General features: G+C 43.5%; 1 protein-coding gene across 2 annotated transcripts; it reads left to right on the plus strand.

Moving 5' to 3' along the window:
* GTF3C5 (general transcription factor IIIC subunit 5) lies at nucleotides 1-26,139 on the plus strand. 2 transcript variants are annotated; one of them, XM_073556001.1, is made up of 11 exons: nucleotides 4-234; nucleotides 418-637; nucleotides 2,394-2,592; nucleotides 6,061-6,256; nucleotides 6,808-6,912; nucleotides 7,163-7,277; nucleotides 7,642-7,722; nucleotides 8,758-8,855; nucleotides 9,481-9,563; nucleotides 9,773-9,915; nucleotides 25,300-26,139. In XM_073556001.1, the coding sequence occupies exons 1-11, from the start codon at nucleotides 106-108 to the stop codon at nucleotides 25,446-25,448; spliced, it is 1,518 nt and encodes a 505-aa protein (XP_073412102.1). In that variant the 5' UTR covers nucleotides 4-105; the 3' UTR covers nucleotides 25,449-26,139. The 2 variants fall into 2 exon arrangements, with proteins under 2 accessions (XP_073412101.1, XP_073412102.1); XM_073556000.1 differs by lacking the exon at nucleotides 9,773-9,915 and having other exon boundaries at nucleotides 1-234.
* Nucleotides 26,140-26,314: the final 175 nt, after the last annotated feature.

Raw genomic sequence — 26,314 nt, forward strand, 5'->3', positions numbered from 1 at the left:
ATCGGTCGCTATGGGTACCGCTTTGTAGCTTTGTTCTGCGGAACCTTGTGTGCAGGCTCCCGAGCAGGACGGCAGGTAGAGAGTGACGCACTCGTCATTGCAAACATGGAGGGCTCCGGTGTAGTGTCGCTTCCACAGCAGCAGAAGCCCATGGTATGCGTGGAGTATCCGGGGCTGGTGCAGGACGTGGGCAGGATGCTGCAGACCCTGGGAGGAGAGGAAGGAGTGTCCCGGGTGAGTGCCGCCACTCCATTACATCTTACAGCTCGTGTTGCACTATTACTGGTCCCCCATACTGGATAATACTGTGTGCTATAATTCTGTCTGATGTTTGGTTATATAGTTACAATTCTTTGTGGGCTGTGAACAGTGCATGCTGTCACTTGTAGTTCTGATGTTTCTACTATGTTCTGCCAGGTATACGCCGACCCCGCAAAGAGGCTCGAGCTCTACTTCAGACCTAAAGACCCGTACTGCCACCCTCTTTGTGCCAACCGCTTCCCAACCACCACCATGATCCTGCGGGTGAGGAAGAAAACTCGTAAGAAAAAGTCATCCCACCCCAATATTGGAGAACCGGAAGGAACCATCAGCATGGAGATCCTGGGGGTAGTGGGGACTGTATATAAGTTTCAAGGTTTGTGGAGTTTTCTTCATCATGGTAATGTTATTACTGGTGTCTAATATCCCAGCACCTGAACCGCTCCTTTATTGTTCCTGTATTATAGTCCAGAGCTGCACTCACTATTCTGCTGGTGCAGTCACTGTGTACATACATTACATTACTGATCCTGTACTGATCCTGAGTTACCTCCTGTATTATACCCCAGAGCTGCCACTCACTATTCTGCTGGTGCAGTCACTGTGTACAAACATTACTTATCCTGTACTGATCATGTGTTACCCTGTATTATACTCCAGAGCTGCACTCACTATTCTGCTGGTGCAGTCACCGTGTACAAACATTACTGATCCTGTACTGATCCTGAGTTACATCCTGTATTATACCCCAGAGCTGCACTCACTATTCTGCTGGTGCAGTCACTGTGTACAAACATTACTTTTCCTGTACTGAGCCTGAGTTACATCCTGTATTATACTCCAGAGCTGCACTCACTATTCTGCTGGTGCAGTCACTGTGTACAAACATTACTGATCCTGAGTTACACCCTGTATTATACTCCAGAGCTGCACTCACTATTCTGTTGGTGCAGTCACTGAGTACATACATTACTTATCCTGTACTGATCCTGAGTTACATCCTGTATTATACCCCAGAGCTGTACTCACTATTCTGGTGCAGTCACTGTGTACATACATTACATTACTGATCCTGAGTTACAGCCTGTATTATACTCTACAGCTGCACTCACTATTCTGCTGGTGCAGTCACTGTGTACATACATTACATTACTTATCCTGTACTGATCCGGAGTTGCAACCTGTATTATACTCCAGAGCTGCACTCACTATTCTGCTGGTGCAGTCACTGTACTGTACATACTGTACATTACATATCCTGTACTGGTCCTGAGTTACATCCTGTATTATACTCCAGAGCTGTACTCACTTTTCTGCTGGTGCAGTCACTGTATATAATTCCACATGTGTTAATTCATAGTTTTGATGCCTTCAGAGTGAATCTACAATTTTCATAGTCATGAAAATAAAGAAAACTCTTTGAATGAGAAGGTGTGTCCAAACTTTTGGTCTGTACTGTACATGCATTACATTACTGATCCTGAGTTACGTCCTGTATTATACGCCAGAGCTGCACTCACTATTCTGCTGGTGCAGTCACTGTGTACATACATTACATTACTGATCCTGAGATACATCCTGTTTTATACTCCAGAGCTGCACTCACTATTCTGCTGGTGGAGTCACTGTGTACATACATTACATTACTGATCCTGAGTTACATCCTGTATTATACCCCAGAGCTGCACTCACTATTCTGCTGGTGCAGTCACTGTGTACATACATTACATTACTGATCCTGAGATACATCCTGTTTTATACTCCAGAGCTGCACTCACTATTCTGCTGGTGCATTCACTGTGTACATACATTACATTACTGATCCTGAGATACATCCTGTTTTATACTCCAGAGCTGCACTCACTAATCTGCTGGTGTAGTCACTGTGTACATACATTACATTACTTATCCTGTACTCATTCTGAGTTACTTCTTGTATTATACCCCAGAGCTGCACTCACTATTCTGCTTGGGGAGTAATTTCTCATCAGAAACCTAGAATTCAAGTTTGAAGTGCAGACTCTGATCATGCAGGGAATTCTGGGATATTTGAGCTCTGTAGCTTCTAGAATTGTGATTGCAAAATAGGCAAACAAGAAAACTGACTAAACTTTCTTTCTCCTGGCTTTCAGGAATGTCAGATTTCCAGTATTTGGCTTTCACTGGTGAGATGGGAGGTTCTCAGACTTCTCTCTATGACAGAGTTTTACTGAAGAAGCCGGAGAAAGAAGAATATTTCCATCAGGACATCCCCCTTCATATCCCTCCTCCTATATTCTCACGCCTGGACAACCCCGTGGATTATTACTATCGTCCAAACATCAATCACAGGTTTGGATCGTAGTAGTTGGCACTCATCCCTGCTGTATAAACATGTAGTTGCCGGTGTCCTTAGCGACTGCGTCATTTTAGTAGGTTGGCGGAGAGAGTCGCTTCATGACTGGGTACGTTTAAATGTGAATCTCAGAGACCTCAATGCTACAATCTGCTCATTATTCACTTTTTATCCCCTTCATGATGCAATTTCTGGGTTTTTTTTTCCCTCTCCAAAGCCATAACTTTTTTATTTTCCTACCCACATAGACCTATATGGGCTCGTTTTTTTGCTTGACGAGTTGTACTTTTCAATGACTCCATTCAGTTTACCACATAGGGTACTGGAAAATGGGGAAAAAATTCAAAGTGGGAAGGAATTGTAAAAAAAACCAAAAACCTGCAATTTTGACATTACATTTTTTTGGGGGGAATTTGTTTTTACGGTGTACATTTTATGGCCAAATTGTCCTTGCAATGTGATTCTGCTCATCAGTACAATTATGGTGATACCAAACATGTCCAGTTTTTTTTTATTATTTTAGTGGTGAAAAAACAAAAATTTTTTTGGGTTGAGTTGTCATTTCCGAGACGCATAACGTGTTAATTTTTCTGTTGATGGCTTATTGTTTGCAGGGAGATGCAACGTTTGTATTGATGCCATTTTGGGATAGATAAAATGTTTTAATAGCTTGTTATAGCATTTTCTCTTTCTCTTTATCCAGGGAAAATGGAAACTATGCTAAAAAACGGAATTTTGGGGTTCTTGAAACTTTTTCACTTACAGTGTTTACTGATTGGGTTAATTAGTTTTAGATTTTGATAGATCGGACTTTTCGCAATGCAGCGATACTGCATATATGTATTATTTTACATTTTTTTCTTTATTTTTTGTGTGGGAAAATAGGAATGAAAAACTAGGCTTGACGAGTGAGGGGTTAACGAACACAGCTTATCAGAAAGAAAATCTTAATAAAGCATAACATTTAATAAATCATAACTTTAAAATACACACCAACAACTTAGTGAGAAACACTCACTTCTCATATAACATATAGGGATGTTCATGAAAGATATTGTTAACCTACTCAAAATATGAACAGACCAAACAAAGTCCAATTAGATGAAGACTTAAAAATATTTTTATTTAATTACACAATAAAAGGGAAACCAAACAAATGGACATAATACAATACCATAATTAATCATAATAAGGAGATAATAACATGATTAACACATGGGCTATAAGTAACTGTGATCATAAAAAATCCATGGACAATATAAAGTGCATATAATAAACAGACTAGCAGTCTGTATACCCAGATAAAGTGCATAGGATGTGTAAAAAGATCATAAATACCCGTGATAAGTGGCTCAGTGTGTCTCCAACTCCCTCCAACGTACGTTTCGCCTGTAGTGGCTTTCTCAAGGAGGATTTTCTATGATCCCAGTTACTTATGGCCCATGTGTTAGGCTGGTTTCACATTAGCGCTTTTTAAGCGCACGCACGGCCGGGGGTAACTCCGCCCCCGAGCCGGCTCTCTGCCCGGCGTGCCCGCCCCTTGCTTGTAGCGCCGCCTCCTAGCGCACAGCGGCGCCTGCGATCGGCGCACCCTATCTTTAGCATAGGGTGCGCAGATCGTGCGCAGGCCGTGCGCTAGTTGCGCTTTGACCTGCGCTGCGCACTTTTGACGGTGCGCCGTGCGCGCCAAAATCAAACTTTTCGGATTTTGGCGCGCACGGCGCACCGTCAAAAGTGCGCAGCGCAGGTCAAAGCGCAACTAGCGCACGGCCTGCGCACGATCTGCGCACCCTGTGCTAAAGATAGGGTGCGCCGATCGCAGGCGCCGCTGTGCGCTAGGAGGCGGCGCTACAAGCAAGGGGCGGGCACGCCGGGCAGAGAGCCGGCTCGGGGGCGGAGCTACCCCCGGCTGTGCGTGCGCTTAAAAAGCGCTAATGTGAAACCAGCCTAAATCATGTTATTATCTCCTTATGATTAATTATGGTATTGTATTATGTCCATTTGTTTGGTTTCCCTTTTATTGTGTAATTAAATAAAAAATATTTTTAAGTCTTCATCTAATTGGACTTTGTTTGGTCTGTTCATATTTTGAGTAGGTTAACAATAACTTTAAAATAGTTAAAGACCAATTTAACCAGGAGCCTATACAAAACAATAATTGTTAGTGATTATACAGAGCTTTATGCTTAAAGAGAGAAATATGGAATTATGTGTTTCCTATCTCACCTTAAAAGTGCCCACAAGGATGTCCCTTCCTAACTGCGGAGGCTGGCACGCTATCTTGGACACAAATTGGCGACCCCGCTCACCAACGGCTAGCCCTAACAGTTCCTATTGATTAATAATCTATGACTCATTCCACGTTAAAGAGGATATCTGTGACTTTAGAAAAAAAAGCCATGTAGTTGCAAATAAAGGCAACTACCTGCCTGTTGTTCCCGGTGCTGGTCATTGACTGCTCCTGCCAGACATTCAGCTACTCCTTGTCAACAGAGCAGCAGTTTTTCTTCTTGATGACAGGGCGGCGCTACTGGTGTCATGATGATTGACAGCTATCTTCCCTCAATTACCCAGCGAAGGTTGGCTGCAATCATCATGACACCAGTAGTCCCGCCCTGTCATCAGGAAGAGAAACTGCAGCTCTGTTGACTGAGTAGCTGAATCTCTGGCAGAAGCGGTCAATAACTGGTGTTGGGTACAACAGGCTGGTAGTTGCCTTTGTTAGCAACTACATGGCTTTTTTTCTAAAGTTCTTATTAATCTTCTTGAGGGACTTGAAGCTGTCATCGTCTTATTGCTTGTGTTATATACAGTAATGCCACAGCTTCACTGTGTATAGCGGAAATCATGGTCTCCTTTGAAGCCCACAATGACATGTCTTCAAAAGAACCCCGTCTGTCATAGCAACACATCAGTGACCCACAATCCCATGCTGGTGCATGGTAAATGCCGCTGTCAGAGTTTGACAGTGGCATTTAACATGTTAACAATTGCAAATGGAGTGGGTCCTGGCTGTAACACACAGGCATCACCTTCCAAGTATGGGGAGGTCACCCGGTGAGCCCACTCCATACACCTTCTTCCGACTTGTGCCATGCATTTAAGGTGCATGTCGTGAAGGGGTTAACGGGTCTTCCTATCTTTATAAAGTGAGGGTGTTTATCGCTAGGATTTGCCATCATTCTGATTGATGGCGGTTTGGCCTCTGAGTCCTCCACTGCTCCTGAGATGGATAATTTTTACTTTTGTTTTTTCCCTGTTCAGTGACACTCCGTCACCTGCAGTACAAGGAGTGCATCAGAGCCTGTTCCTGAAATACCTCCGCTGACCCCTAAGGCACTTGCTGTATATAGGGGGCAGTTTTAGAAACCAAGTGCATTTCCCTTATGAGCGCTTGCAGCAGCACAGCACCATCTACTGTCTTTGTCCAGTACTGCACATTTCATTTTCTCCTGTTTCTTCAGGGATGGTTATCAGCCTCCACATCTGTCCAGTGAGAATCTGATTGGGTTAAGCAGGGCCCGCAGGCCCCACAATGCCATATTTGTTAACTTTGAAGATGGAGAGGTGCCCACTGATCCTCACCCAGCAGCCGTCAAGAACTGGAAGAAGCTGTGTACCAATTCTGTGGACAAGAAAGTAGAGCAGGAGATGAAGAGGGTATGTTCTATAGTGGTAATATATCATCAGACGTACACCATATGTAGGAACTTTTCTCATCTCCCAACCTACATCCATAGGCATTAATATGGAGCCAGCAGACCATTAGTGACTTTTATGAACATGTTTATAAAGCAGACGACATGAAAAAGGGATGAATGTTGTATACTGGGTCGCGGGGCCATATGATAAATACTGGAAGTGAGGAGCTGCTTGATATATACAGGGGGCGAGGGGCCGTGTATAATCAGTGGGACTGAGGGCTCGGATGTTATATGTATATATATAGGGCGAGGGGCCGTATGATAAATAATGGAAGTGAAGGCCTGGATGTTATATACCGGGGGCGAGGTGCCGGATATTACGGTATATACCGGGGGCGAGGGGCTGGATGATAAACACCGGTGCAATGGTGCTCAAGACGTAACCAGAATTCAATGATTAGAATGTATGAGCCATTACTTTCCTCCATGTTGTGTGTTATTTATCACACACCAGTGTCATATTTGTTTATCGTGGCGATTTACTATATTATTCTGTTCTTTCTTCAGCTCTTTACTTGCCGACCTATTTGGTCCCGAAACGCGATTAAAGCCAATGTCAGTATCCACCCTGACAAGCTGAAGTTGTTGCTGCCATATTTTGCCTATTACATGGTCAGTATTGGCAAGACATTTGGGTTGTCTGATAAGGTTTATATGTAGTAAAGCTTAGAAATTTTGTTGCTGCTCTGGTTGTAACTGGAGCATAAGTTAACGAGGTAATTCTACGTAAAGCTAAATTCTATTTGGCTTTTATAACCCAGGGTTTGCTTTATTTTATTGTGCCAGTTTTCCTTGATGCAAATACCATTTCTAATGTCCTTGTTTCTTCTGATCTGCACTGCTTGTTTGCTCCTTATTGTAGCTGACTGGGCCCTGGAGAAGTCTTTGGGTGCGGTTTGGCTATGACCCCAGGAAAAATCCAGAAGCTAAAATGTACCAAGTTCTTGATTTCCGGATCCGCTGTGGGATGAAGTCTGGTAAGCAGCGGGGAGGGGAGCATTTTCGTACACCCTCCATTGAAAATGATTAATATTAGGAAGAATTTACACCGGCTTTCTTCTAGGGGTTGTGCATTGCCTGCCATTTCTGCATGCTGGGCAGGACTGTTGCCAATGCAGCCTTCTGACACCTATTGTGTTCTGTTCTACCTGACGTGTGCGTAATAACTATCGGGCATTTGGTGGTTACTATGGCCTCTGTTCCATCCGCCATGCAGCTGCCTCTCTATGAATAATGTAGAAATAAGCGGCGCTCCACAACCTCTTTAATTCCAGAATAATTTCAGTATTGCTTTCGCAGCAATATGGTGATATACCTAACCACCTCTTCTGCCTGAAACAGGGTACACACCAAACGATATGCCAGTCAAAGCCAAACGGAGCACTTACAACTACAGCTTGCCCATCACTCTGAAGAAGCCCGGTGAGTTGTTTAAGGTGCTGCAATCATGGCTGGATTCTGCCAGCAATGCAAAATGACATCTAAAATCTTTAACCCAGAGCTCCCCAATCTGTGGCTCTCAAATGGTTGCAAAACTACTAATCCCATTAGGGTGGACTTGCAAATTGGCAAGAGCTAAATGTTGTGGAGCTTTGCACTAATCCGTGGGGTATACTCTTTTTCCATTAGTGGCTCATCTTTTTCTAGTGTACCCCATAGTCTATAATGGAGAGTGCCTTGCTGTCTCACACTTTTCTTCCAATTTTGGCAATTATGGGACCCCATTCTTTTCTAAATCCTCTTACATTTTGGTCAAAATGTAGCTGAAGGGCACACGACTGAGCATTATCTCACAGCTTCCAGCAACCTGTGTCTGTGAGTCATTGTAAATAATGATAGGGATCATTCTCTCCTGCTGGATTTCTGTGCCAGCACATTCATCATTTTTTGCTATTGGGGAAAAACCATCTTCTGTTGTGCTGCCTTGTAGCCATTGTCACTTCACATCCTTTAGTGGGATTTAACAGTAGATGGGATGTGTAGCTGTGTCTCTGGTGCTGGCCTGTTGGTTGCTTTACACAGTTTTATAGGGTGCGGCGGACTACTCTCCTCTGCTGCAGAACTCATGGAGCACAGATACTTTGTGTGAACATGTACATAGCGTCATTCCTTGCCTTGTTTTGCTTATACATCATGAATTGAGTGTGCACTCCTATTGGGCAGCACGGTGGCTCAGTGGTTAGCGCTGCAGCCTTGCAGCGCTGGGGTCCTGTGTTCGAATCCCACCAAGGACAACATCTGCAAGGAGTTTGTATGTTCTCCCCGTGTTTGCGTGGGTTTCCTCCGGGCACTCCGGTTTCCTCCCACACTCCAAAGACATACTGATAGGGAATTTAGATTGTGAGCCCCATCGGGGACAGTGATGAAATGTGTGCAAACTGTAAAGCGCTGCGGAATATGTTAGCGCTATATAAAAATAAAGATTATTATTATTATTGTTCCCTCCTCCCCCCTCAGTGCCACAGGCAGTCAGCATGCAGGACCTAACCCACGGACTGGGATCACTGGGCTCTAAGGAGACTAAAAAGCTTCCACCTAATAAATACCGGTTGAAGGTGAGCACTGTACACCCAGGGGTAACATATGGCTGCTATAGATGTAAGGGTTCCCATCTGTGACTTACCAAGTACTTAAAGGGCAATCTAATCTCTCTTCCAAATCAGAAGGTGAGAGGTGCTCCTCACATGGCATCAATCAGTCAGCCGCTAATAAGACAGGTGCAAAAGACCTGCCAAGCAGCCAAAGGATGCCTAACTTGGAAGTGAGAGGCACCGGATAATCCCTTTAAGAGACTTCTTTTAGCCAAACGAGCATTGATGTCAGTGTGGGGCATGAGAACTTGTTTTGTGAAGAGCAATAGCTGACTTTAATGGGGTATTCTCAACTTAAGTGGTGGCGTGTCGCAAGGAGGCAATCCTCTGGGACCTCCGCAAAACTTGAGAAGTGTCAACAGAGCTTTGGTGTGGATCGACTCACAACAGTGTTGCAGCTCCTTAATTCCTAAGATTGGGATGGACCAACCATCAAACGTTGGCGCTATGCCATTATTTACATTGAGGGGAGTATCCCTTTACGGTTTAGTGACATTTTCCTGTAATATATCGTCTGTCTGCCTGTAGCTGCACATTCATCATTATCAAAATGAAATATCTAATTTTTTCACCTTCTCTCTTATCCCAGGAATCGGTGTACGTTTTCCGGGAAGGGAACTTACCTCCGTACCGCCAGATGTTTTATCAGTTGTGTGATCTGAATGTGGACAGGTATGTGGTACCAATGGATGTATTTAAAGGACTTGTCCAATATTAGAAAAAAATGTTAGCTTTCTTTGCTTGTGTTCGCTATTGTAGCTCAGCTCTGTTTGTGGTACTGAACCTCAGCTCCATTCACCAAAACAACATGCTTAGCCTGCTTTTACAAGCACGTTATCACAGGAGGCTCGGCATACAATGTGACAAATGTTCTGCTGTAGTCTGCAGGAAATTATTAGTCGTAATCATGGTTCCGAGAATGAATGTACAGAAAGGGATGGCTGGTGTCTGCCGAAGACCAGCGACCAACTCCGGGACTCAATGTCCCTCATGATCAAGCAAATTATCCGCTCCAAGAGACCAGGTGAGATGGAAATTCAGGGGCTTATAAGGCTATAAAAATGTATCGTATGTACACAGTGACTGCACCAGCAGAATAGTGAGTGCAGCTCTGGAGTATAATACAGGATGTAACTCAGGATCAGTAATGTATGTACACAGTGACTGCACCAGCAGAATAGTGAGTGCAGCTCTGGAGTATAATAGAGGATGTAACTCATGATCAGTACAGGATAAGTAATATATGCACACTGACTGCACCAGCTGAATAGTGAGTGTAGTTCTGGAGTATAATACAGGATGTAACACAGGATCAGTACAGGATAAGTAATGTAGTGTATGTACCTAGTGATTGCACCAGCAGAATAGTGAGTGAAGCTCTGGAGTATAATACAGGATGTAACTCCGTATCAGTACAGGATAAGTATTGTAGTGTATGTACCTAGTGATTGCACCAGCAGAATAGTGCAGCTTTGGAGTATAATACAGGATGTAACTCAGGATCAATAATGTAATGTATGTACACAGTGGCTGCACCAGCAGTATAGTGAGTGCAGCTATGGGGTATAATACAAGATGTAACACAGGATCAGTACTGGATTAGTAATGTAATGTATGTACACAGTGACTGCACCAGCAGAATAGTGAGTGTAGCTCTAGAGCATAATAGAGGATGTAACTCATGATCAGTACAGGATAAGTAATGTAATATATGCACACTGACTGCACCAGCAGAATAGTGAGTGCAGCTCTGGGGTATAATACAGAATGTAACACAGGATCAATACAGGATAAGTAATGTAGTGTATGTACCTAGTGATTGCACCAGCAGAATAGTGAGTGCAGCTCTGGAGTATAATACAGGATGTAACTCAGGATCAATAATGTAATGTATGTACACAGTGACTGCACCAGCAGAATAGTGAGTTCAGCTCTGGAGTATAATTCAGGATGTAACTCAGGATCAGTACAAGATAAGTAATATAATATATGTGCACAGTGACTGCATCAGCAGAATAGTGAGTGCACCTCTGGGGTATAATACATGATGTATAGTGGCATGTAAACGTTTGTGCACCCCTGGTCAAAATTCCTGTTATTGTGAACAGTTAAGCAAGTTGAAGATGAAATAATCTCTAAAAGGCCTAAAGTTATAGATGATACAGTTCTTTCATTTTAGACTTTCATATCTTATATTTTAAAAGGAAAATGGGCTGATGAACAAGTTTGGGCACCCTGCTTGATTAGTACCTAGTAGCACCCCCTTTTCCAAGTGTCATAGCTTGTAATTTCTTTTTGTAGCCAGACAAGAGTCTTTAGATTCTTGTTTAATGGATTTTCATCCATTCTTGGAAAATGTTTCCAGTTGTGTGAGGTTCATGGGTCGTCTTGCATCCTCTGCTATTTTGAGGTCTAGCCACAGATTTTCAATGATGTTCATACCGGGACTGTGAGGGCCATTGTAAAATCTTCAGCTTGCAGCTTTTGAGGTAGTCTGTTGGGGATTATGACGTGTGTTTAGGATCATTATCCATTTGTAGAAGCCATCTTCTTTTCAACTTCAATTTTTTTTTACACATGGTTTGCACTCAAGAATTTGTTGAAATGTCATTGAATCCATTCTTGCCTCTGCCCATGAAATGTTCCCTATGCCATTGGCTGCATCACAATCCCAAAGCATGATTGATCCACCCCCATGGTTAATGGTTGGTGAGATGTTCTTTTAGTGAAATTCTGTGCCCTTTTTTTCTCCACACATACCTTTTGATTATTGTGGTCAAAGAGTTCTAATTTACCCTCATCCGTCTACAGGACTTGTTTCCAAACTAAATCAGTCTTGTTTAGATATTCTTTTGCATACTTCTGACGCTGAATTTTATGATGAGGACACAGGAGAGGTTTACGTCTGATTACTCTTCCATGAAGGTCATATTTGTGCAGGTGGCTCTGAACAGTAGAACAATGTTCCACATCTCCAGAGTCTGCTAAATCTTTGTGAAGGGCTTTTGCAGTCAAGCTGGGGTTCTGAATTACCTCTCTAGTAATCCTACAAGCAGCTCTCACTGGTTAGGCCTGTTTCACACTTCCGTTTTTGTGTCCGCCAAACGGATCCGTTTCCGTTTTTTGACGGAAACTGATGCAAACGGATCCGTTTTAAAAAAAACGGATCCGTTTTTTTGACGGATCCGCGGTAACCACTAATGGAAGTCTATGGGACAAAAAAAACGGATCCTGCAAAAAAATGGCGGATCCGTTTTTTTACGGAAACCAACGGATTTTGACGGATTTGAAAAAACGGAAGTGTGAAACAGGCCTTAGTCTTCCAGACCTTATCTTGACCTCCACTGTTCCTGGTAACTGCCATTTCTTAATTACATATCGAACTGAGGAAAAGCAACTTGAAAACGCTTTGTTAACTTATAGCCTTCTCCTGCTTTGTAGGCCCCCAACATTTTCATTTTCAGAGTGCTAGTTAGCTGCTTAGAAGAACCCATGGCTGCTGTTTTTTGGCACAAGGTTAGAGGAGGCTGGGTTTTTATAAAGCCGGGAAATTTGCATCACCTGGCCTTTCCTAACGATGATAGTGAACAAGCCATAACCCTAATAGGCTAATTAAGGTTTGATACCTTGGTCAAAGTTATCTGAGCACATAAGTCTCCAAGGGTGCCCAAACGTTTGCATCTGCCAATTTTCCTTTTTGTAATTTTTAAAATAAAAAAGACAAAATATATATATACATATATTTTTTTTTCCCTAAAGTGCAATCGAAATATGAAATCTGTATCTTTAGACCTTTTAAGGATCATTTTATCTTCAACTTGCTTAGCTTTTCACAATAACAGTAATTTGACCAGAGGTGCCCAAACTTTTGCATGCCACTATAACTCAGGATCAGTAATGTCTGTAGACAGTGACTGCACCAGCAGACTAGTGAGTGCAGCTCTGGGTTTATCTGATCATTTAGATCAGGGGTGTCAAATTCACATACACGAGGGCTAAATTTAAGTCTATGTGCACACGGTGCGGATTCTGCTGCGGATTTTTCCGCGCAGATTTTACTAAATCCACAGGTCAAATGACCTGCATTTTTCCTGCGGATTTAGTGCGGATTTACTGCAGTTTTTGTGCGGTTTTCCACCTGCGGATTTCTAGAATGGAGCAGGTGGAAAACTGCAGCAAAACCGCGCAAAAGAAGTGACATGCTGCAGTTTTCAATCCGCAGCAAATCTGCGCGGAAAAATCCGCAGCATGTGCAAAGCGGATTTTGTTTTACATAGCCAATAATGGAACTGTACATCACCTGCAGTTCTGCTGCGGATCCGCAGGGCCAAATCCGCTGCGGATACGCAGCAGAATCCGCACCGAGTGCACAGACCCTAAAAGTTTGGGCAAAGTCACTGGCCAATCTTGATATTTATTAAAAAAATAACTGAACTTTTCCATATGTTAACAAACTTAAAGGGATTGTCCCACAAACAAATTTTAATTAATAGATCTTAGAATAAAATATTGGAATAATGTTATGTAAGAGCAGTAAAAGTATATGACTCAATGGCCTAATTTAAATATGTAATAACGCAAGGATATAAAACCTTGAATAATACAGATAATGAAGTATTATGCTAACAAAAGTGCCCCCAAACACAGTATGATGCCCCCACAGTGATTTCCTTCACACGCACGGTATGATGACCCTACTGTATCCCCCTTCCTCAATCCCCTGGACAAAGAACGTTGACCCCATCATAGTATGAGTCTCCAACTGTAATCCCCACACAGCTGTCACGACTCAGATGTCGGGTGACCCAGGACCAAGGGGCTCTTTCCTTGTCCCTAACACTAGGTGCTCCCTAGCTCACCCTATTCCCCGGCATACTTATGAAGGTAGAGATGCCGGGGCCTCAAGCCTTGTCTTTTATCTCCTGAATCAGCCCTCCGTCTGTTCCCTTTCCCCACCCACCCATGCACCGCAGTACACAAACCTGACGAACAAGGCAACACTAACAAGAGTAACTAAAAATACCAGGCATACAAATATTCACTCACATATAACAGAGGAATGCATCGGGTAGTGGAGGATGTGAAAAAAACAAAGTAAGAGGAAGAAAGTGAATTATCACACTTACAAACCCATGCAACAGTCACAGATAACGCCTCCAAACTCCTCCTATAACCACCAAAACACATCTCCTCCAATCCATGCAACATAGCTATCTCTGACCATGTGTTTCAATGAGGACCCAGATTATAAAGGGGATAGACTTGGCTAACCGAGCTCAGCTGAGAGCTCAAACACCCACAAGCTCCCAACATGGCCGATTAACCCCTGTTCTGTCAAAAGAAATAAACACCATTTAAAAAGATGGTGAAGTGCTTCTTCTCAGCACAGGAGTAGGAGCAATCAGACGCTGCTGTCTTCTGGCTCCTCTTTGTTGCGGTAACCCCGTGACAACAGCCCATATAATGGCCCCACATAGTGCTCCATACAGTATAATGGCCCCACAGTCCTCCATTCTGTATAATGGAGTACTGCATTGCCTTCCATACAGTACTATGGTACACATAATGTTCCATGCAGTACAAAGGCCAAAAAGTGCTTCATACAGTATAATGGGCCTCTCATGGTGCTCCATATAGTATAATGTGCCCCACATAGTGCTCCATACAGTATCATGGTCCCACATAGTGCTCCATACAGTATAATGACCTTACACAGTGCACCATACAGTATAATGTCCCCATACGTTGCGCCATACAGTATAATGTACCCCACATAATGCTCTATACAGTATAATGGTCCCACATAGTGCTTCATACAGTATAATGACCACAAAAAGTGTTCCATACAGTATAATGTCCCCACATAGCACTTCATACGGTATAGTGGACCCCACATAGTGCTCCATACAGTATAATGGGCCCAATATAGTGCTCTATATAGTATAATGGTGCCATTTAGTGCTCCATACAGTATAATGGCCTCACATAGTGCTCCATACAGTATAATGGCTCCATATAGTTTTCCATACAGTATAAAGGAGTCCTGCATTGCCTTTCATACATGTATTGGCCCTACATTATACTTTGTACAGCACTATGACCACAAAAGTGCTCCATACAGTATAAGGGGCCCCACATATTGATCCATACAGTATAATGTCCACAAAAAGTTCTCCACATAGTGCTCCATACAGTATAATGGTCTCACTTGGTGCTCCATACAGTATAATGGCCTCACATAATGCTGCATACAGTATAATGGCCTCACATAGTGCTCCATACAGTATAATGGCCTCACATAGTGCTCCATACAGTATAATGTGCCGCACATAATGCTCCACACAGTATAATGGTCCCACTTGGTGCGCCATACAGTATAATTGTTCTGTCCTCACTAAATGAAGCAGAATTCATAATAGCTAACCAGGGGAAGGACTAACCAGGCTAATATAAGACAGGAATTAGATACAGAAAGCATAAATACGTACCAGCGATGCTATCACAAGGGGAGAAGAGAAACGAGATGCTTCCTGAATGCAGGCTGAAGGAAAAATGGAGAACTGGAGGGAAATGGAGGCTGAACTAACCATAAAATGGAGAACTGGAGGGAAATGGAGGCTGAACTAACCATAATGCTTTTCAAAACTTACCAGAATGCACTGCAATGGAGGGAAAAATACAAGCATCAAAGTTAAAGTAAAATAACACAATAACACTGTGGTTATGACTCTGGTCACTAGAGGGAGCCAGAAACACTGAAAACATTAACAAGCAGATAATCAAGGATTATGAATTAGATGTTGGAGACAGAACACTCCCCGTCTGTCATCAATCGGATGTCACTGTCCTTTTTCTCAGAAGACAACAATAGGACCAGTTCAGTTACTGGTCTGAAGAATGTCTTAAGTTCATTCCCTTTGGCCATCCTCAGTTCAACTTTGCAGACGTTGTCATCCTTACTCGGGAATGTTGCGGTCACTAGACCAAGTGGCCACTGGTTTCTGTGGACTTGACAGTCTTTCACAAGGGCGAGGTCACCAATCCTCAGATTAGGCCTAGTAGATTGCCACTTTGTCCGTGGCTGCAGGGTAGACAAATATTGTTTGCGCCACCTGTCCCAGAAAGTATTTGCAAGACTTTGTACAGGTCTCCATTGGCGCTTGTAGAGGTCCTTAGTGTCGAATCCTCCTGGAGGGGCACTGGATAGTTCTGTTTTCTGGGTAAGGAGAGTAGCTGGAGTCATTGTATGAAGTGTTGACACCTGAGGGCGGATTTCAGCATCTGAGCCCTCTCTCACTAGTTCAAAGGTGTCTGGAAAACGTTCTTCAGTGTACAATAATTTTGGTCCTGAGAGCCATGTTGTGCTCCCTAGTTGACTTGCGTCAACTGCTCTAGTTGCGTGATCTGCAGGATTTTGGTCCGTGGGAATGTAATGCCACTGCTTTGGATGAACTGTTCTCCTAATTCGCAGCACTCTGTTGTTGACATAAATGTAGAATCGTCTAGTTTCATTGTGGATGTATCCCAGGACTACTTTGCTGTCTGAGTAGAACTTAGCCTGTGTCAGGTCGATATCCATCTCGGATGCGATGAACTCTGCTAATTCAACTGCTAAGACTGCAGCACAAAGCTCTAACTGATATAGTGTGCTCTGGTTGTGGAGCAAGTTTGGCCTTCCCCATGACGAATCCAATGTGGCTCTGACATTTGGAGTCTACAGTTTTGAGATAGGAGACAACGGCAATTGCTTTGACAGAAGCATCTGCAAATACGTACAGTCTTTGGTTTTGTATTTCTGTAGACGTCACGGGGGTGTATGGTCTTGGTACGTTCAGATTGGAGAGGGCTGCTAAAGAGTTCTTCCATGCTTCCCACTGGGTTCTCTTATCAGGTGGCAGAGGTGCATCCCAATCAGATGTCTCCTTAGTTAAGTCTCTCAGTGAGGCTTTGCCTTGTATAGTAGCAGGAGCTGCAAAACCCAAGGGATCGTACAGGCTGTTGATGGTAGATAGGACACCTCTGCGTGTGAAAGGCTTTTCTTCCTGGCTGACCTGAAAGGTAAAAGTGTTTGACTGTAGATTCCAAAGAAGCCCCAGACTGCGTTGCATTGGTGTGGGGTCTGACCCCAGGTCCAGGTCTCTGAGACAGTTAGGCTATGTACACACGCTGCAGATTCACCTGCGGGTTTTTCCATGCGGATCCGCAGGTAAAACTGCAGGTAAAGTGACCTGCGGTTTTCCTGCGGATTAGCCTGCGGTTTTGCCCTGCGGTTTCACACCTCTACTATGTTAAAGGTGTGAAACCGCTGCGGAATCCACACAAACAATTGACATGCTGCGGTTTGTAAACCGCGCGGAGAAAACCGCAGCGTGAGCACAGCGGATTTGAAATGCCATAGGCTAACATGGTACTGTACCATGTCTGCGGAACTGCTGCGTTTCCGCAGGGCCAAAAACGCTGCGGAAACGCAGCCGAATCCGCAACCTGTGCACATAGCCTTACACAAGTCTTGTGAAGGGAATGCTCTCATAAGTTCTTTGCTGTATGAGGCTATTTTGTGAAGCCTGAGTTTAGAGCAAGCAAGCATCTCCTGGGCTCTCGAGAAGGCTGAAGGCAGTCTCATTTGAAGGCATGGCTTTCAGACAGTCGTCAACATAAGTCTTTTTCTATGAATTGTCTGACATCTGACCCGTATTCTGTTTCTCCCTCTTGAGCCGACCTTTTGAGTCCATAAATGGCAACTGCAGGTGAAGGACTATTGCCAAAGCTGTGCACTCTCATGCGGTACTCTGTGACCTCTTTAGTAGGATCATTGTCTCTGTACCAGAATAATCTTAGGAAGTTCCTATCTCTCTCTCACAAGGAAACAATGGAACATTTGTTGGATGTCAGCGATGAAAGCAATGAAGTCCTTACGGAAGCGCATAAGTACTCCTCGCAGTTTGTTATTGAGGTCTGGTCCTGTCATTAGAACATCACTCAGAGAGGTATCATCAAACTTGGCACTGGAGTCAAACACCACTCTGTGGCCCGGTTTCTTAGGGTGGTATACACCAAACATGGGTAGGAACCAGCATTCTTCAGAGTCTTTGAGTGGGAGCTAGTTCTGCATGGCACTTCTCAAAAATCTTTGACATGAAGGAGAAAAAGTAATCTTTCATCTCTGGTTTCTTTTGCAGATTATGTTTGAGAGAGGAGAAATGTTTTAAGGCTTGATTTCTGTTGTTTGGTAGACGTGGTCTGTGGGTTCTGAAGGGAAGAGTTGCGACCCAGCTGTTGGTCTCATCTTTTACAAATCCCTTCTCCATTACCTCTAAGAACAACTTGTCCTCTACCGACATTGCTACTTGGTTGTATTGCTTAGTTCTCTGGAAGACTGTGCACCCTAACTGATCCTCATAACTTCCTGACACAATATTGCTGTCATGAGTAAAGTCTATTAAATGATTGGGCAGTTGGATGCTGTGTGGTTGTTCCTTGACATGGAACTCGTTGTTGCAAGGTTGAAACAGAGATGGCCGTCCTTTCTCCAATGTATTTATTAGCATACTTGTCACAGAAGATGGGGCGTGTATATGTCCCAAGCATACGTTTCCTATTATGACCCATCCTAGGTCTAGCTTTTGGGCATAGGGAGCATTGTGGAGTCCATTGATATGACTTCTCACTTTATGAACATCTAGGATGTCTCTTCTCAACAGCAGTATTATCTGTGCCTGATGGTCGAGTTCCGGTATAAGGTGTACTATGCGTTTCAAGTGAGCATGATGGATTGCCACATCTGGCGTAGGTACTTCAAATCTATGTATGGGATCTGGTTACACTTGATGACTGTAGGTAGTGGTAGGCAGAATTGTCCTTCTAAGGACTCAATTTGGTAGTCAGTGGCTTCTCTGCCTGCTGTTGTCACAGTACCTGCACACGTCTTTAATGAGTAGGAAGTGCTTGGTCCTTCGATGTTGAATAGGTTAAAGAATGTTGATCTAGCCAAGGATCGATTACTTTGATCATCCAAGATAGCATACAGTCTTACAGCTTTGTCTCTATGACCCTTTAGGTACACTCTGACGAGGCATATTTATGAACAGGACCTACTGTCAATTGTCCCTTTACAAACTTCAGTACATTGTGAAGTGATCTCTGGCATAGCTGCATCAGTGCTCCTTTCCTCCCTGCCATGCTCACTGTCAGCTGGCGTGTTTTGTACACTCCATGGAGATGGGCCAGAGCAGTGTTATGATCTGTGGTGCCACACTCTGTGCATTTTACACTGATCTTACAATCCTTGGCGAGGTGAGTGGTGGATGAGCAGCACTTGTAGCAGATACCATTCTCTTTCAGGAAGCTTCTGCAATCTGGCATAGATTTTCCCCTGAAGGCGCTGCATTTCAGGAGAGGATGAGGCTTTTGATGGAGCGGGCAGAGCTTGTCACGGTTCTTGTACCTTTGTCTATGATTAGGAGCAGCCAGCAGACCTGTAATTGGAACTTGGAGAAGAAACTTAAGTCTTGTGTACTGCCACAGATGTTCTGCGTGGATTTGCAGCTGGTGACTGTGTGGCACATGACATTGCAAAGTCAAAGCTGGGATTTTTTCTAATTGTCACTTTTTTGTGTATAAAGTCTACAAAAACGGAGAAGGGAGGGAATGGAATGCTGAGTTTGTATTTGTATGTTGAACCATATGTGAGACACCTCTCCTGTAGATTGTAGGGCAACTTTTGGACTATAGGGTTAACACTTTTGACTGTGCAAGTCATAGAATCATAGCATCGTAGAGTTGGAAGGGACCTCCTGGGCCATCTGGTCCAACCCCTAGGCTCAAAAGCAGGATTCGCTAAATCATCCAAGATAGATGTCTGTCCAGCCTCTGTTTGAAGACTTCTATTGAAGGAGAACTCACCACCTCTCTGGGCAGCCTGTTCCAATCATTGATCACTCTAACTGTCAAAAAGTTTTTCTAATATCTAATCTGTGTCTCCTCCCATTCAGTTTCATCCCATTGCTTCTAGTCTTTCCTTGTGCAAATGAGAATAAAGCTGATCCTTCTACAATGTGACAGCCCTTGAGATATTTGTAGACAGCTATTAAGTCTCCTCTCAGTCTTCTTTTCTGCAAGCTAAACATTCCCAAATCCTGTAACTTTTCCTTATAAGACAGGGTTTGCAGTCCGGTCACCATTCTGGCAACTAGGACTTCCTTTAACCGGTCACTTAGATCTCTAAGTTTCTGGAGACCTTTGTTAGATATTTTAGGAAAGTCATCGATTCTTTTGAACAAGGCTCTCTCCATTACCTCTGCTGAGCCGTAACACTCATCCAGCATCTTCCAGATCTCTTTGAGGCCGATTTCAGGGTGCTTTATATTAATGTCTCTGATCCTTACTGCGTGTTTGACTGACTCTTCTCCCAGGTATTTGACTAAGAGGTCTATCTCTTCCCTGTGTTGTAGCCCCAAGTCTCTAGTGACATTTTGGAAGGAAGCTTTCCAAGCTCTGTAACCTTCAGCTTGGTCAGTGAATTTCATGAGTCCCTTGGAAAACAGTTCACGTCGTGTGAAAAAATTCTGTTGTTAACCGGTTTTCAGCAGAGTATACTGGTGATGGGTCACCCTGATAGTGATGTGAGGTGCGTTCATACGTGTTAGTATCCTCAGGGTGGCGCCAGCCGGTGTCATGTTGCTTCGGTCTGACGTGCGGTGTGTCAGCAAGGTGATTCACGTTGGTTACCTGGTGAGGGGCAAGGTAGTCATTAACAGAATTGTTTTGCTCCACATTTTACTGGAGTTGAGCCTCATGATGACTCTCACTCGCTTCACTGGATGTGTTGTGTTCTTTGTTATAGTTTGGATCAGGAAGTTCATTAACATACTGAGATGTGCTTTGTGGTGAATCTTGCAGTGGCAATTTCAGACTTGACGTACTGCTTTGGCTATGCAGCTCAGGGTTTTGCGCGGCTTCAAGCGATTCTGCTTCAGCTAGGGCTGCGACAGTTTCTCTTTTTGCTGCTAGGCTCTCTAAAGCGGCATCCACGCGTGCCTTCTCTAACTGCATCTTTCTCTCTTGCTCATCTCTTTCTAAGCATAACCTTCTCTCTTGCTCATCTCTTTCTTAGCATGATTTCTCTCTTTCTAAGCGTAACCTTCTCTTTTGATTCTCTCTATGCGTGACCTTCTCTCTTAGTCTTCTAAGCGTGCTTTCTCTAATTTAAGTTCCATCTCTTCTACAGCAAAGCTTGCTCTCATTTTTACGGCTTCAGCATTTGCGCGGGCAATGGTGACTGCGCTGCTATGGATGCAGTCTTTGAGGAGACAGAAGTAACAGATTTTGTCCTGTGCGATTTGTGAGACATGGTGTCTTGGCGGGATGCTTGGCTGTGCAGAGATTGCTGTAGATGTATTACGTCTATGTGCGACTTAATCTCACTAGGTGGATGGCTGCAATTTCACTAGTTCCTGCAAGCTGGATGGAAGGCTGTCTTTTCCCTGAATTCCACTAGCTGGATGGCCGCTGTTTCACTGTGTCCTCACTAAATGAAGCAGAATTCATGTAGTTATACAGGCAGCTAAACTGCTATACCTGGGTCCAATAAGGAGACTGTAGTTGAATCTGTGCTTTATTGAACGTGATGGTATATTGATGCAGTTAAACTACAAGCAAACATAATATATACAATCAGTCAGTACACGGGGTACATCAGGAATACATATTATACATAATACATTATAAATCAACATCTGCACTAATAGCTAACCAGGGGAACGACTAATTAACCAGGCTAATATGAGACAGGAATTAGATACAGGAAGCATAAATACATACCAGCGATGCTATCACAAGTGGAGAAGAGAAACGAGATGCTTCCTGAATGGAAGCTGAAGGAAAAATGGAGAACTGGAGGGAAATGGAGGCTGAACTAACATAATGCTTTTCAAAAGGCTACCAGAATGCACTGCAAAACTTACCAGAATGCACTGCAATGGAGGGAAAAATACAAGCATCAAAGTGAAAGTAAAATGACACAATAACACTGTGGTTATGACTCTGGTCACTAAAGGGAGCCAGAAACACTGAAAACATTAACAAGCAGATAATCAAGGATTATGAATTAGATGTTGGAGACAGAACAATAATGTACCCCACATAGTGCTCCATGCAGTATAATGGTCCCCTTTGGTGCTCCATACAGTATAATGTGCCCCAGATAGTGCTCCATACAGTATAATTTGCCCCACATAGTGATTCATACAGTATAATGGCCTCACATAGAGCACCATACAATATAATGGCCCAATATATTGCTCCATACAGTATAATGGGCACAACATAATGTGCCATACAATATAATGGCCCCATATATTGCTCCATATAGTATAATGAGCACCATATAATGGTGGATACAGAATAAAGAACCCTATATAATACTCCATTCAGTCTAATGGGCCCCATTTATTGCTCCCTACAATAAAATGGGCATCATGTAGTGCTTCATGCAGTATAATGGCCTCATGCAGGACACATATACAGAATAATGGCCCCATATATTGCTCCATACAGTATAATGTTCACCACATAATGCGCCATACAGTATAATGAACAAAGGGGAATGGGGAACGGGAGAAGTCAGCTCACCATTTGCAGTCTCTTTCCAAGAATGAGTTCCACGCACTGAGCCGCTTGGGCGTGCAACTTCCAATGAATGAAAAAAATGGTACCAGTTTGAATATGTATTGGAATAAGAGTCTGTCTCATCCATGGTATTAGTAATTTTGTGGTTGCATAATTTGTATTTTTTTTGTTTGCTCAGTTTGTCTTTTCCATGTCTGATTTCTTATCAGTCTGGATATACATTAGAATAAGAGTCTGTTTCATTCATGGTATTAATTATCTTGTGTCTGCGTATTGTCTGTTCATGATGTATTGCTTTTATTTCCTATGGTACATGCATGTTGTTGAAGTGCTTTCACAAAGAGTTAAATCTACTCAGCTTATGATCTAATTAATAATTAGCACTGACTTTTTCACCTCTTTGCTTCACAAAAGGTTTTTTAAAGGGAACCTGAACCAGTTTTGACCGATACGAGTTACAGTCACCGCCTTTCAGAGCTTATCAACAGCATTGTATAAAGCTGTAGATAAGCCCCCGATCCAACCTGAAAGATAAGAAAAATAAGTTTTATTATACTCACCCGGGTGGCGGTCCGATGCAGTCTGGTCTGATGGGTGTCGCAGGTCCGGGTCCGGCGCCTCCCATCATCTTGCGATGCCAGCCTCCTGCTTGATTCACAGGCTCCCTGGCATCGTGCTCCTGTTGAGGACAGAGAAAAGTACTGCAGTGCGCAGGTGCTGGGCCTCTCTGACCTTTCCCGGCGCCTGCGCACTGCAGTACTTGGCTCTGCTCTCAACAGGGCAGAGAAGTGCACCTGCTCAGGATCGTGATGCCGAGGAGCCATGAAGAAAGCAAGAGGGCAGCGTTGCAAGAAGATGGGATACACCGAACTCGAACCTGCGACACCCATCGGACCGGACGGCCCCCCCGGGTGAGTATAATGAAACTTATTTTTCTTATCTTTCAGGGTGGACCCGGGGCTTACCTACATCATTATAGAATACTGTAGATAAGCCCTGAAAGGCAGTGGCCGCATCTTATATCGGCCAAAACTGCTGACAGGTTCGCTTTAAGCCTCCAGTCTGACAACTTATACTAACCATTAGTGATGAGCGAGTATACTCGTTACTCAAGATTTCCCGAGCATGCTCGGGTGATCTCCGAGTATTTGGAGACAGCATGAATACATGTGGGGATTTCCTATCAAACAGGCGATCCCCATATGTATTCAGGCTGGCTAGCAGCCGCAAATCATGCAGCTACAGCGACAGAAACGAAATCTCCGAGCACATCCAAATGCACAGAGATCACCCGAGCATGCTCAGGAAATCTCGAGTGACGAGTATACTCGGTCATCATTACTAACCATGACCGGAGTGTCGAAATGCGTCGGTTGGTAGCTCTCTGGGATCTATATGTTGTCCACATTGTGTCTGTTTGTTTTTATGAATTTTTTCCATTAAAAACTAATTTTTATATTTTTCTACGCTGGAGTACCTTTTTTTTTATACAGTTTAATGGGCACCACATAGTGCTCCTTACAGTATAATGGGCACCACATAGTGCTCCATATAGTATAATGGGTACCACATAGTGCTATATACAGAATAATGGGCACCACATAGTGCTCCATACAGTATAATGGGCACCACATAGTGCTCCATACAGTATAATGGGCACCACATAGTGCTACATACAGTATAATGGGCACCACATAGTGCTACATATAGTATAATGGGCACCACATAGTGCTCCATACAATATAATGGGCACCACATAGTGCTCCATACAATATAATGGGCACCACATAGTGCTCCATACAGTATAATGGGCACCACATAGTCCTCCATACAGCATAATGGGCCCCACATAGTGCTCCATACAGTATAATGGGCACCACATAGTGCTCCATACAGTATAATGGGCACCACATAGTCCTCCATACAGCATAATGAGCCCCACATAGCGCCCCATACAGTATAATGGTCACCACATAGTGCCCCATACAGTATAATGGGCACCACATAGTCCTCCATACAGCATAATGGGCCCCACATAGCGCTCCATACAGTATATTGGGCACCACATAGTGCTCCATACAATATAATGGGCACCACATAGTCCTCCATACAGCATAATGGGCACGTCATACTCCTCCATACAGTACAGTAGGCTGCACATTAAAATAACAAATACTCGCCTCAGCCCATTCCCCTGCTTCTCCGGTCTCTTCATGGTGTCTTCAGATCCTCTGCACATCTCGGTACAGGGCATGTTGTAATGATGTTATCACGCCTGCTACACTGTGACAGCAGACGCAGAGGGGGAATGATGGGAGAGGAGGTACTGGCCGACACTCCCTCCTCAATTATTGCTTTCAACTGTGTCGGCATCTAGTGCGAAGCCTGGTGAGGGACTAAATGTACTAGGGGGAGCCGCTAGTTGTCACAGGCCAAATATACTCCTCCCGCGGAGGATGAAGATGAAGGCATTGCCCAGGTACACTCTTCCGTCTTACTGACATTGGGCATTAGGAGACTGCGGTACAATTGCTGATATCACGTCTCTGCCTGTATCATTCATTTTTTTTTAATAATTAGAGTAGGTTTAAAGTTGAGGTACGGGAGAACGGCTGCACAACCCCTTTCAGTGTAGGTTATGAATCTGTAATATTGCTATCAGAGGTGATATACTTTACCCTGCTGCATTCTGCATTGTGAGTACACCCCCCGCAGCCTCTGGTGGGCGGTGCACGTATCTGGCTGACTTCCCATACCATGCTCCTTATATTCTTCTCCTTAGCTCTGTTCACCAACTCTTCCGCCCCTAGCGATACTAAGGAGACGCTCATGTATGAGTCCGGAGAAGAGGAGGAAGATGAAGAGGAGGAATTTCATCCTTCAGAAGGAAGCGAGAATGAGATGGAAACAGAACTCCTGGACTATGTGTGAGCCGCCTTGTAGCTCTGCGCTCCTTCAGCGGGTATGGATTATCAGGTAGGGGCAGATGCCAGAGCTTTCCAGGTATGAACTTGATTCCCTGCGGTGTGGACCGAAGACGGCTGCAGGAAGGGACTGAAGGTTATGTAGCGAGATGACACACTAATAATGTGCAACCACCAGATATATGTTTGCGACAATGAGTTATGTGGCACCACAAACTGTCCGTGTTCTGTTTATTTGCAGCCATCATTTCTATTGTAGCGGGTTTTCTTGGAGTATCGAAGTTCTTTATTTACATCTTTTATCATCAGTTTACATCATTGTACTGACAACTCCCAATTCCTGTGTAAATATGTGTTTTATACCATAGAGCTGCTTTTCAGCCTTCAGAGCTGAAATCTTGCAGGATTCCTTGCTTACTCTGATGATTTGTTTTCCGGACACTACCCTGATTTTATATTACTGGAGCAGCTTTGTTTATGTAATGAATGCTGGGAGATTTCAGCTATGATGCCTTTAGAATCAGGACTGCAGCTCCGGAGTCCTAATGCAGCCTATATCAGATTTGTATCCTGTCCAGACATTTAGACCTTGGTGACCTGAAAATTCCTTTATTATTTCCAGGGATTTAATTTTTCTGTTTTTTTTTTTTTTTGTACTTTGTTCATTGCAGGTTAACTAAATAAATAGTGTTTGGAAATGTCTGAATTTAATTATTAAAGCCAAGAAGGTGGTATTACTCCAAACGAATGAAAATATATGTATGTGTGTGTATATCTATGTGTGTGTATATGTGTAATATGTGTATATATGTGTGTGTGTAATATATAATATAATGGAACAGCACCGTAAAAGTCAAGTCAAATTTTTAAAAA

Source organism: Dendrobates tinctorius, unplaced genomic scaffold (genome assembly GCF_039654945.1).
Source record: "Dendrobates tinctorius isolate UK_male_01 unplaced genomic scaffold, ASM3965494v1 ptg000231l, whole genome shotgun sequence".
Taxonomy (NCBI): Eukaryota; Metazoa; Chordata; class Amphibia; order Anura; family Dendrobatidae; genus Dendrobates; species Dendrobates tinctorius.